At 42.6% G+C, this 12,091-nt stretch overlaps 1 protein-coding gene and 1 long non-coding RNA gene across 3 annotated transcripts; one reads left to right on the top strand and one right to left on the bottom strand.

Moving 5' to 3' along the window:
• Positions 1 to 2,001: 2,001 nt before the first annotated feature.
• spata2l (spermatogenesis associated 2-like) lies at positions 2,002 to 10,096 on the bottom strand. 2 transcript variants are annotated; one of them, XM_086029223.1, is made up of 5 exons: positions 9,915 to 10,094; positions 8,092 to 8,470; positions 7,682 to 7,972; positions 2,975 to 3,070; positions 2,002 to 2,822 (listed from the first exon to the last, which is right to left on the bottom strand). In XM_086029223.1, the coding sequence occupies exons 2-5, from the start codon at positions 8,455 to 8,457 to the stop codon at positions 2,805 to 2,807; spliced, it is 771 nt and encodes a 256-aa protein (XP_085885349.1). In that variant the 5' UTR covers positions 8,458 to 8,470; positions 9,915 to 10,094; the 3' UTR covers positions 2,002 to 2,804. The 2 variants fall into 2 exon arrangements, with proteins under 2 accessions (XP_085885349.1, XP_085885348.1); XM_086029222.1 differs by having other exon boundaries at positions 2,002 to 3,070; positions 9,915 to 10,096.
• Positions 3,434 to 6,851, top strand: LOC147148048 (uncharacterized). Its single transcript, XR_015086620.1, has 3 exons — positions 3,434 to 3,551; positions 3,669 to 3,731; positions 6,340 to 6,851. It is a non-coding gene; the product is annotated as an uncharacterized LOC147148048 (long non-coding RNA).
• Positions 10,097 to 12,091: the final 1,995 nt, after the last annotated feature.

Genomic DNA, 12,091 nt, shown 5'->3' with positions numbered 1-12,091 from the left:
CAGGGGACACTCCTCAGGAACTTTTATGACTCGGTGGTTGCATCAGTTATCTTCCAGGGAGTGGTCACCTGGGCAGGCGGCGTCTCGGCCCGGGACAAGAAGCGGCTGGACAAACTGGTCAGGAGGGCCGGTTCTGTCCTGGGCTGCTCCCTGGACTGTGTGGACTCGGTGGGGGGCAGGAGGATGTTAGCCAAGCTGTCATCAATGCTGGGCAACCCGGACCACCCCCTCCAGGGCACCCTAACAGCACTCCACAGCACCTTCACTGACAGACTGTTACACCCTCGCTGTGCAAAGGAGAGATTCCGCTGTTTCTTCTTGCCTGCTGCTGTCAGACTCTTTAACAAGAACATTGTGTAGTCTCTTCAAACTGGCGGACATTAGTGCAATTGTGCAGTCCTGCACCTGAGCTCATATCGTGCAATACCCAATATTCCCCACTACTGTAATACCGTGCAATACTCAACATTCCCCACTACTGTTAGTCTAGTTTTATTTTTATCCAATGCTGTTCCTTACATTTCACTACAGCACTGCAGCACTGTCACTTACTTAGAGTATTTTTCCTCTGTACTATGTACAGGCCAAAATGAGTGTTCCTCATACTTTTTATGTAGATGTATGTTGGTGTGTATATACACGTTACTGCGTATATTTACATAGGTTTGATCCCGAATGTTTGCCAATGTTATACATTAATGGCTACATTATGCCGCCGTCCCTGTGTGACCTATATCTTTGCTGCTGTAACAATGAAAATTTCCCCACTGTGGGATCAATAAAGGCATTCTTATCTTATACCCTGAAGTGGGTTACATGTTTCATGTGTAATTTCTTATTGGAACTCTTTTGTTTGTGATATCGACTGGAAAAATGTATGGACAATGCTGAACAAATTTTTTTGAACAAATAAGGTGAAACAGGTGTCATATAAAATTATTCACAAATGTTATGCTGTAAATCATTAGTTGACAAAGTTTAAAAGGGACATCAATGTGAATTGTTGTTTCTTTGGAAACCACGCTGAGACTGTTCAGCACCTCTTCTGGATCTGTTCACACGCCACAACTTTTTGGAAGGACTTCAGTAGATTTATTATTGGACAACTCTACACAGACTTTACTTTGAAATGGGAAGATGTTTTGGTTTTTTTAGGAGTCAAAAGAAAAAATATGTATTCTTTATTAAATTTGTTACTCATCCTTGCTAAATTCTATATTCACAAATGCAAACATAATGACCAGAAACCACGTTTTAAACACTTTTATGATGACACTCAGTCTTATACAAACTTGATCAGTAGCTCACTGAACAAAAAGGCATTAAAAACAATTACTGTTTCACTAACTATTAAGTTTTTGATTGTATGTAACTTGATTATACCCCCTGGAATGCATTGTTTAATGTGTACTTATTGTATACAAGTTTTCTGTATACCGGTATTTGTTCTTCGAATTTAATTTTTAAAAAAAATCTCCTTTGAACTGACTTTATTTAACACAAAACAAGACAGCGCTCTTCTCTACTCATCCTGAGTCGCTGAGGCAAACCAATTTATTCACATTTCTGAGATTTAAAGCTGCCCTCTCTCAAAATGCTTTATACTCCGGCGGGCGACACGCATCCGCTCTGCTGCTCACTGTGCACTTCTGAGTGGGATTATGACGCGGCAGCCATTCTGCGCATGCGTTAAATGAGTCAAACATTTTGACAAGATCAATTACAAAATTTACCGGCCGATAACGCGGTACATTTGACAGCACTAATTATAAATATAAATAGAGAAATTCCCTCACTCAGAAAAAAAACGTATGCACTAAATTTTCTACTACTATATTACATTAACGATCGATTCCTTACCACAGAGGTCCCGGTATTGTATCCGGAAGCCATGGCGAAGCCCGCAGTAGTGCAAACTCAAGCAGTTCCTGCTCGATACTACGGAAAAACGGAAAAAAGGTTGGACACAAGCGCTAAATAATAACAATGTTTCACACAAACTGTGTTTTTCATTTAAATGTTTTTATTAAATCAAGGCAACATTTGAGCATCATGTTCATTGTGCTTTTTTTCCAACTCTGCACGTTTAAGGCACTGAAATGAGAATAACCTTGGCCTTATCGATACTGACAAATTACAGTGAAGATGCCTGGTTAAGTGTTGGGCCACAGATACACAAGAGAAGATTTCTATACCAACAAGCAATACTCATTTCCACAATATCTGCACAGAACCAAGGGCTTTCTGGAACAAGCACTCCCTCAAGAGCACTTTCCCAGTGTTTTGAGTGCGTTTTGGCTTTCGCAAAAGTATAGGCCTTTGCAGGTAGCAAAGGAGTCAAGGTGGTTTGCAGCAGTCATGATAACTTATTGAATGATAAATGGGGAATCAATGATTTAGGGTTATCACATAAAGCTAGAGAGGACATTGCCACAGCGCTGCTGCTGAGGGTTGGTGACACATTCAAAGTTTGTGGCCTGACGTTTCGACTGGGAGGTGACACCGCTGCTGATTCTTTCATCTCATCAGCCAACAGCACTTTGTGCCCTCCCTGGGAGCAATGCTTAAGCACAGCACAGGAGTTGTCATGGATGGTGTTGCATTCAATACACTGGTTCAAGTAAAGGTGAGGAGATTGGAGGCAGCTGCAAAGGTGGCTGCTTTCATCATCATTCTTTCCCATCCCTACCGCACCCTCCTGTCGACCATAAGGTTGTAGATCCAAATCAGCAGTTGTCTCCCCAACAGCGCTGCTGGGTGGGCTCACTCTGGCTGTGGAGCCTCTGAATGGTTCAGATTCTGACCTACTGGTAACCTGGCAGCTAAGTGTCGAAACACAAACACATTCTTTCATGGCTTGGGAGCATGAGGACAGTTCTCCATTGTGCTGCATTTTAACAGGCAGTTTGCACCACTCTAATGAGCGGGAACTGTCATCAATAGGGACAAGCATCACTCGCTGTCCTCCATTAACCTGCTTGTCTGTATACAGATCCACATCTGATTCTTCATCAGACTCCATCAATGGCTGCTTGAATCCCATTGCCCTCTTAGTGTTCTCCAGCGCAACCTAGAGAGAGACAAAAATTAAGCAGCTTTTGAAATGACTCAGATTTCATATCGTCGCTGTCCTGTGGAAAAAAACGTATGTCCATTTTTGTCGTTTTTAAAATATTCACGTATATGGGATATCTGCATTCAACTTCAACGATGTAAAGGTAAAGTTTGTCAATACACTAACTGTTTGTAAAGTGTCATATATATAATTTGTTCCTGTCCACCTCTAGTAACGTTCCATTTGTGTCAAACAACATGACATGTCCGCAATGTAAACACAGCAGGCATTTACCGCGCAGGTCAGACATTAGTGCGGTCAATACCCACGACTGTGGTGTTTACGTGTTCATTCGATTTCAAAATAAGATAAAACTTAATTCATTCACGTCGCTTGTCCGATACAAGCCTCTCTCATCGTTTTCAGGATAGACATGTCTCTCTCCCTTTCACGGTTGAGGCAGAGAAGAAAGAAAGTGGCAATACAAGTGACAAAGGTTTGTTGAGGAGCTACAGGAATATGGTTCTCAGACACTGCAGAGGATACAACGTTTTTGCAACAATTTTATGTCAATATTGCATAAAGTGCAGTAAAAAGGTTCTCTTTACTTTAGAATCGATCAATACCGACAAAGATGACTCTCCTGACTATGTACCTACGGAATCGGAAAATGAAGGTATGTTTTATGCAGAAATTTGCTCGGATAAAATGTATTTTGTAGGAGTTTACAAATCTAGATGAAGTATTTGTGAAAGGGATTTTTACACACTTACGCTATGCTATGCAAGACATTTTAAAAATAACTAGTAGTTTCATTGCATTATGAACATTTTTAAATCAGTACCCTAACTATAGTCCTCTTAATATTTTCAAGATTCACTTGGAAGTCAAGATGGTGGCACACACCACTCTGAAAGTGATGGTTGATAGTATAATTATAATTAACTTAATTTTTGTTATACAAAATCACAATCCAATAGGACTTCTCAACATGAATTTGGCAAATAGGAGCAGAAGAGTCCTAGATGTTAATTAGCTTTTTTTGTGTGTGGGGTGGGGAGGTATTCACATATAATTTGTTTAATGTACTTAACATGTTGTGCTCATGTCAAGGATGAGAGGAAGGGAGGTGGGAAGGAAAGAAGAAAATGGTAGAACAGTGAGGCAAAGGGAAAGTACAGTACAAGTGAAAGAGGGAGGAAGGAACCCCTTCAGCTTATATGTAGAATAAGCAGAGCTGGGCACGTGACCATTTTTTGCCCGTCCGGCCGCGACCCTCCACCCTTGACCTGGGTACCCTTCCGGCGGCGACCCCCCGGCCATATTCATAAACATTGTCGGCCCCTGTCCCGTTCTGACCCCTGACCCCCCCAAAAAATAGAAATAAAAATAAATAAATAAATAAAAATTTTTAAAAAGCATCCGTGATTGACGTCGCTGCGGGAAGGACGCTAACGTCAGAGGCTTTTTAAGGATCATTAGCTGGCTAATTTACTATTCAAACCCGCTGTGGAAACACTTCAAACACGCTTCAAAAAGCACCACACAGTACTGTAGTGTCTCCCAATGATACGCAGAATCAGTCGTAGTTCAATGAACGCGTTTTTATTAATTCAACCGGCTACTGTGGCTCGTAGCGGACGCCAACACAAGTACAACAACCATTCAATCCACCCAGTCACACTCCCTCTCCTTCGTCCTCCGCTCCTCCTCTCTCGCCCGCGCCCCCTCCCATCCAGCGAGCCGCGCAACGCATTCAACAGGCTAGGAAACAACATAACTCTGCAAAACACAATTTCAACCACAACAAAGATAACTCAGTTCGTTACAGTACTTTATTACTTACCAAACTGCACGTGCTTACTTCCATTGCGAGCCCCGGGGTTGTTTTTTTCCGTATTTTATAATTATTTGGGTTCAACAGACCGCCAGAAATGGCAGTCAACAAGGTATTTATTTTCCACTTCCTCTCCTTCCCAGCCTTCAAAATAAAAGCATACCAGCAAACCCCTATACACAGCAAGTTTGCTATGTCGTATTTCCGGAAGTAGTGAACGCCAGAAGAAGTGCATGAACTCCACCTTGATGTGCCAACGTCAGTTGAGTTGAGTTAAAACAAGTTGTTTTGCATTTAATTTTATTGCAAAAAAGATCTGGAAGGTGGCGGGTAAGGGGGAACGTGGGTGAGTAGCTTGCTTATGCTTACTTTGCAGCAACAAGCTGCGTGGTGCATCCGTCCGTGTGGGAAACTGTCATCGCAACATGTGAGACAGCAACGTGCGCTCAAGCGTGTTTGTATTTCCTCATTGTCATGTCACGTAACCCGCGCTGGGAGGTGACACCGGGGCCGCTTATCATATCATAGCCAGTACAGCTCAGATTAAAAAAACAGGTCAGCTGTGATTGGTCGTTGTGAGCAGCTGTGATGTCATTTTCAGTCGACAGAAAACAAAATGGCCGCCCCCAAGATGGCTAAAAACGAGTGCATTTTGCTGCTTAACATATTCCACAAACGCAAAATTAATCAACTAGTGAACCTGCTGGGAACATATTCTTGAAAAAAATATGTTTGGGTTGACTTCCGCTTATATGGTTGGTAGGCATATTAATATAGTAACCTGGAATATCAACGGCTGTAGTACTTAATTTAAGCGAAAAAAGATACTGATGTATCTCAAGTCTAAAAAGGCAGACATTCATGAGACACTTTAGGGATGAGGAGTAGCCTTAAAAATGAAACGTGTTTGAGTTGGTCAAGTATTTCATAATTCTGTGTTGAGTAAGAGTTGTGAGGTTGTCATCCTTATCAAGAAAGTTTAATGTTGTTGTTTTGGATCAATCTACAGACTCTTATGAACGAACTCTGATAGTAGAAGCGCTAATGAATGGGGTTAAAGTAGTTCTTTGTAATATATATGCGCCAAACAAAGAATATATGTCCTTTTTTTCAGGGGCTTAGTAAAAGATTAGCATGTACAGAGGGTAATATAATTTTGGGAGGAGATTATAATCGAACTTCAGATGATCATATTGACTGGACTAAGATAAGGCTAGGTGCCCAGCAGGCCCACTAGTTGAAACACGGCATTCTGATTAATTTTGTGTTAGGAATATAAGTTAAGCAGCAAAATGCACTCGTTTTTAGACATCTCCGGGGGCCATCCATCGAGAGAAATGTTTAAAACACGATTTAAGACTTATTTGTATGATTCTGCGTTTAGTTGTACTGTTTGTTTTGGCCTCTTTACTGCCGCTTCTATTCTTTTTCTGCCCCCTTTTCCCAGGCTTGGGAATCAGGTGATGACGACCGAATTGGAGGTTGCTGTTTCGATCCAACAGCAACTGACTGCTACAAGATTGGAGGCTGACCACATCCTCGGAGGCGCTGTTATGGAGATTTCCACATTGACGAACATTGGGCCCCTGCTCACTTCATCGATGTCATCTTCCTGCAGCACTTCATTTGATTAACTTTCACGTCACTTTAACAAACACTGCATAGTACTATAATGTGTGTTCAATATTGCCCACAGCATACATTGCGTCCTGATCATCCTGGAAGGGGGATTCCCCCATCTGTGGTCCCTTCTCAAGGTTTCTCACTTTTCCCCAGATGGGGTTTTTTGAGTTTTTCCTTGCCCTCCTGGGGGTTAAGATCAGGGGATGTCGTGTATATGATCTGGTGCATATGTGAAGCCCTTTGAGACTTTCCTGTGATTAAGGGCTATATAAATAAATTTGACTTAGACTTAAATCCATCCATTTTGACTTCTGTCGACTGAAAATGACATCACAACTGCTCACAACGACCAATCACGGCTCAGATTCAGAAAACAGGTCAGCCTTGGTCAGCCCCGGTTTTTATGTTTCACCTACATCTATGAAAATTTGGTGGTATATGTAACAGGTCAAGGCCGACAAAAAAAGTATTTTGGAGCCATATACTAAATTTAACAGGAGGTCCTCCGTTTTGAATTTACTTTACAATTCGGCATTACATTGACTTTAAAAGCTGCTGTAGCATGATCCACATGATAATATCTTGTCAAACTTTCACACATTTGATTAGAGTCTGCACCTAAAGACATCTACGAACTTAGTTTTCATCATAGTGGTAGCGCCACCTACTGGAGAAAGTTAGTACATGTTTTATTCTTTGAAGTTTTTCTCTTGGTAGGTTAGCCAGATCCACGGCATATTTGTTCGGAAGAGTGTTTAGGGCCTTCATGATGTTAAAACACAAAGTTTGAGATTTTTCGCAAAAAGCTGTTAACATGGTAACACCCAGTTTGCCAAAAAAACAATGCTGATTTTGAGTATGTAAGCATGCACGAAAACTCATTTTTCACTTTTTACACGTCAGGCCTAGTAAATTCATCAATATTTAATTTGTTAATTGTGCAATCTTTAAAAGATGGCTTGCTAGCGCCTGATAGAAAGATTTTTAAAAAAGCAGCCCCTGTTGTATGTTTCACTTAGATCACTGACCAGCATTTTTTCCACAATTTAAAACAGCTTCCAGGTGTCTTATTAACATGTCTTGTGGCATGTGAGGCTTTGGTGAAAACTTACATTAAAATAATAATAATAATTATAATTTCCAATGCAGAATTCATTCTAACATACCTGAAGGACATATCCCCGCAGTCTCTCTCTGACCATACATAGCTCCCACTGGGCGTCACCGCTATGATTCTCCAAGGCCGTCAGAAGGAGCCGACACTCGCAGCGTGCCAGAAAAAAGGCACACGACAGGCAGAGGAGATCATCCAAAATCAATGGGCTGACTGTGGGCAACTGGAGATGAAGCTGCTCTTGCCATGTTGAGTGTTGGTATCCTAGCAGGCCAAACAGTTTCTCAATCTGTGCCACGGACAGCACCGGTTTGATGTAGTGTGTGAACATGCCTGAGTACATCTGGGAGACAAGAGAAACAAATATGATATGAAATATACTCTTCCCTTCTCCATGAAATACTGCATTAGTTATTAAGGATATTACATATCACAAATCAAATACTTAAAAAATCTGTTAACCTTAACAACTTTGTACTCTTCCCTCCAGGGTCCAAGGTACAGGTTCAAAGCTGCTTGTTCCAGAAGCCCAAATGCTTTAGCAAGGCCCTGCAGTCCTCTTCTTGCTTTCACTTGCTTGGCGCTAATTGCTTTGGATGCTTTTGCTAATGCTGCTTCCACTTTGAGTGATTCCTCCATAACCTTCAGAGAATCTAGACTCAAGCAGTGCACTTCTTGAGCATTTTTGTTGCTCAACAGGTCCTCCACCTGCTTCCGCAGCTCCTCATCACTGCACGGCAGGTATGAGCCTCGCCTCACTATTTGTTGCTCTAACGTGTGCTCATAAACAGCCACTAAATGTCGCACTCGTTCGTGAAATATGCTCATCTCGGGCTATCAGCTGAGAATGACAAGAAAAAGATCATAATTACATTTGGCTTGCATGGACAATCAGTGAAACCAAGTTAGCAACTCACATACTGTCTGATTAACTTGATTTTGGATTGAAACTCATGATTAGTATATTACTATTTATGGCATGCAAATTGGAAAAAATGGAAAAATGGAAAAAAAGTCTGAGTGTGGAGTGCCTGCCCACCCATCAGTGTAACATTTTCAAAACCAAAGAAATCTTCACACTTTGGGCTGCCGTTCCATAAGCAGTAGCAGCTCACCTAGTCACAACTGCGTAGCTTTGTCCTTTGTCATCATGGTAACAAAAGCCATACTCGCCGTGGGCCTAGCAATAGAGGGTTTGGGGTTAAGCAGTGGTTCATTTTCATGAAAGAGAACCGCCCCCTTAAAATAGGCTGTGCTGAACAATGCTTAAAAACGATGGTGCCGTAATTCTTAATCCTTAGTATTTTTTGACAAAAGCATGTCACAGACAAGCTTTTAATAAAGGGAGTGATTTTAAATTGTGGAAAATGCATAAAGCATCTTTTCTCAACATTTCTCACCAATGAATTCAATAGGTTAGCAATTATATCAGAACTTCTAAATCCACGGGAGCAAACTGTGCCTCTTATCTAACCTCACTTGACCTTTTGTTTTTTTAAACTGGATTTTCAAATGTTGATTATAGATGCTGCCAAATGTACATTATGAGTGGACTGGACCGAAGCTTGAACACCATTCATATCACTAAAACATGTTGACGAAAAACTGCACATATGCGTGAAAGTATAAACTCCTTGGCGTAGGTGATGTAACTTGATCTAACAATTTGCATGATCTATCCACTACAGTCGTTAAAAAGAAAGCATAATACGTTCGTATACAAAAGTGAAACTAAGTACAGCGACAGCGCCTGGTGAATATTCTTTACCGACAGGCTCGACCACCCACCCCGCACCCTCTCCACCAACCCGCTTTTTGGTACCCAATCCCAGTGCTGTTTGCGTTCCTGGTAGCAACTTCCTTTTTCGCATATAGGCTATGTTGATCGAAAGTTAAGTGGAAGCCTTTCTCCATTTTAGTTTAGGAACAGTTCAACAACCGACATTTTTTTTAGAAGACTGAACCTCCCCACCCCCCTAGAGGCAAAGTATATAATCTAATTTAGGAAATAAAAGCAAGTAATTAAGATTACAATGGCTGTCTGACAAGGTGTGTGCGTGTGTGTGTGTTGTTGTTGCTTTTCAAAGACGTGGTATTACGCCGAGTTAAACAGCGACCCTCACCAAGAAAGTGTTGTAATTCGGATTTTAGAAGATAGATTCTGCGACAAAAAAAACCCAAGGCATTTTCAGAATGTCGACAGCTATACATTAAATTCGACGGCACGGGGGGGAGGAAAAACAAACCAAACTACCCCCCACGACCCCAAAAAAACGCAAATTCACCTGTAATTGTTTCTTCAAACGCTTGTCGACATACGATTAAAAGAAGCTGGGGCCAAGTTGTCAAGCCACAATTAGCAACTTGGCTGTAAAGGCTAAAGAAAACACGTCGAGTCACGTGACAAACAGCATTCGCTTTCTGGTTTGTTTTAATGAGGTGCGTTTGGTTTTGAACCTTGGTAGCTTGGGCGAGTGGAACTCTTTTTCTTCTTCTAATGGAGCGTTATGATGGTTGTCAGGGGCATTACCGCCACTTACTGGTAGGAAGTGTGAAGCAGGTATGCCGCTAACCCATTACCCAGGAGAGATTACTGTATATATGTATATACAGGGCGGCACGGTGGCCGACTGGTTAGCACGTCCGCCTCACAGTTCAGAGGTCGTGGAATCGATCCCGTCCCCGGCCTCCCTGTGTGGAGTTTGCATTTTCTCCCCGTGCCCGCGTGGGTTTTCTCCGGGTACTCCGGTTTCCTCCCACGTTCCAAAAACATGCATGGTAAGTTGATTGGACTCTCTAAATTGCCCCGTTAACGGAAGAGGTTTATTTAAAGACAATTAGCTGGCTAACTTACTATTCAAACACGCTGCGGACACGCTTCAAACGCGCCACTTACTCACGTACTTACCCATGTAGTGTATGGACCTCTACTTTTCCAGGCGTAGTTATTCGCCCTGTGATTTCCTCAGTGCACCGCGACATGCGCGGAGTGATATAATTTCAAGTGTTATCAGTGATTCAACGCTTCTGTGAATGAATGCCGTTTACGCAATAAAAAGAAGCTGCGCTCCGAGACTTCTCCAAGTTATTAAGTTGTGAAAGACACAACAACATAGCTGCGTGTACTGTACTTACTTCCATTGCGAGCCCTGGGGTTGGTTTTGTCGTATTGTATAATTATTTGGGTCCAACAGATGACAAGTCTGCAAGCATTCAAGTTACTTATTTTACACACGTCCCCTCCTCCTTACTTCCTGGCTTTCAAAATTAAAAGCAAAACAGCAAACCACTACACAGCACTTTCGCCACGGCGCATTTCCGGAAGTAGGGAAGTGCATGATGTGCCAATGTCATACTTGAGTGCTGCGCGAAGCTCATTCAACTCATATTGGTCAAGCTTTTCCACACACCCCAAATTCCGATTTCCAACACACTCAACTCATTCACCCTTAAAAAAACACATAAAAAATCGACTATTCACCGTTCATTTCCATTGGCACATTAAACTTTTCACATTTGCACCATTCCAATTTCCACAAATTCAAGTCATTCAACTCATTCAACTCACATTCAGATTTTCAACACCCACAAAATTCCTACTTCCCACACATTCACACTTAAAAAAAAACCCCACAAAAATTAAACTATACACCATTCATTTCCATTGGAACGTTCAACTTTACACATTTACACCTTCCCAAATTCCACAAATTCAAGTCATTCAACTCATTCAGCTCACATTCAGCTTCTCAGCACCCCCAAAATTCCTACTTTCAAAAACATTCAACTCATTCACTTAATAAACCCACAAAAATTCACCATTAATTTCCAGTGGACCAGTGTTATTGCCCCTTGGTCTCTCCCCAGTGCGGCGGCGATCTTGGACAGGGACATTAGCAAGACTGGGGAAACTCACCCCGAGGTCTCCACAGTGCGGCGGCAATCTTGGGCGGGGACATTAGCTAGACTGGGGAGACTCACCCCGACGTCTACCCGGTGTGGCGGCCATCTTGGACAGGCCGCCATCTTGGGCAGGGAAATTAGATAGACTGGGGATACTCGCCACAAGGTCTCCCCAGTGTGGCGGCCACCTTGGGAAGGGACATTAGCTAGACTGGGAATACTCAAACCAAGGTCTCCCTGGTGCAGCGGCCATCTTGGAGAGGGACATTAGCTAGACTGGTGATACTCACCGGGAGGCCTCCCCGGTGCGGCGACCATCTTGGACAGGGACATTACATAGACTAGGGTCACTCACCTCAAGGTCTCCCCAGTGTGGCGGCCATCTTGGACGGGGACATAAGCTAGACAGGGGATACTCACCCCGAGGTCTCCCCAGTGCGGTGGCCATCTTGGACAGGTGGCCATCTTGGACAGGGACATAAGATAGACTGGGGATACTCACCGTGAGGTCTCCCCGGTGCGGCGGCCATCTTGGACAAGGACATTAGCAGGACTGGGG

This window comes from Filicampus tigris, chromosome 4, assembly GCF_054856515.1.
Source record: "Filicampus tigris isolate MCC_2025a chromosome 4, RoL_Ftig_1.0, whole genome shotgun sequence".
In the NCBI taxonomy this organism is placed as follows: Eukaryota; Metazoa; Chordata; class Actinopteri; order Syngnathiformes; family Syngnathidae; genus Filicampus; species Filicampus tigris.
The sequence above is the reverse complement of the archived record's forward strand: the minus strand, read 5'-3'. Positions and strand labels throughout refer to the sequence as shown.

Bases quoted from the DNA above. Each gene is read 5' to 3' on its own strand.
- spata2l (XM_086029222.1), bottom strand. From the start codon at position 8,457: ATGAGCATATTTCACGAACGAGTGCGACATTTAGTGGCTGTTTATGAG. The intron at 7,973-8,091 runs GTTAACAGATTT...CTTGTCTCCCAG, and splicing joins AAGAGTACAAAGTTGTTAAG to ATGTACTCAGGCATGTTCAC. The intron at 3,071-7,681 runs GTATGTTAGAAT...GTCTCTCTCTAG, and splicing joins TGCGGGGATATGTCCTTCAG to GTTGCGCTGGAGAACACTAA.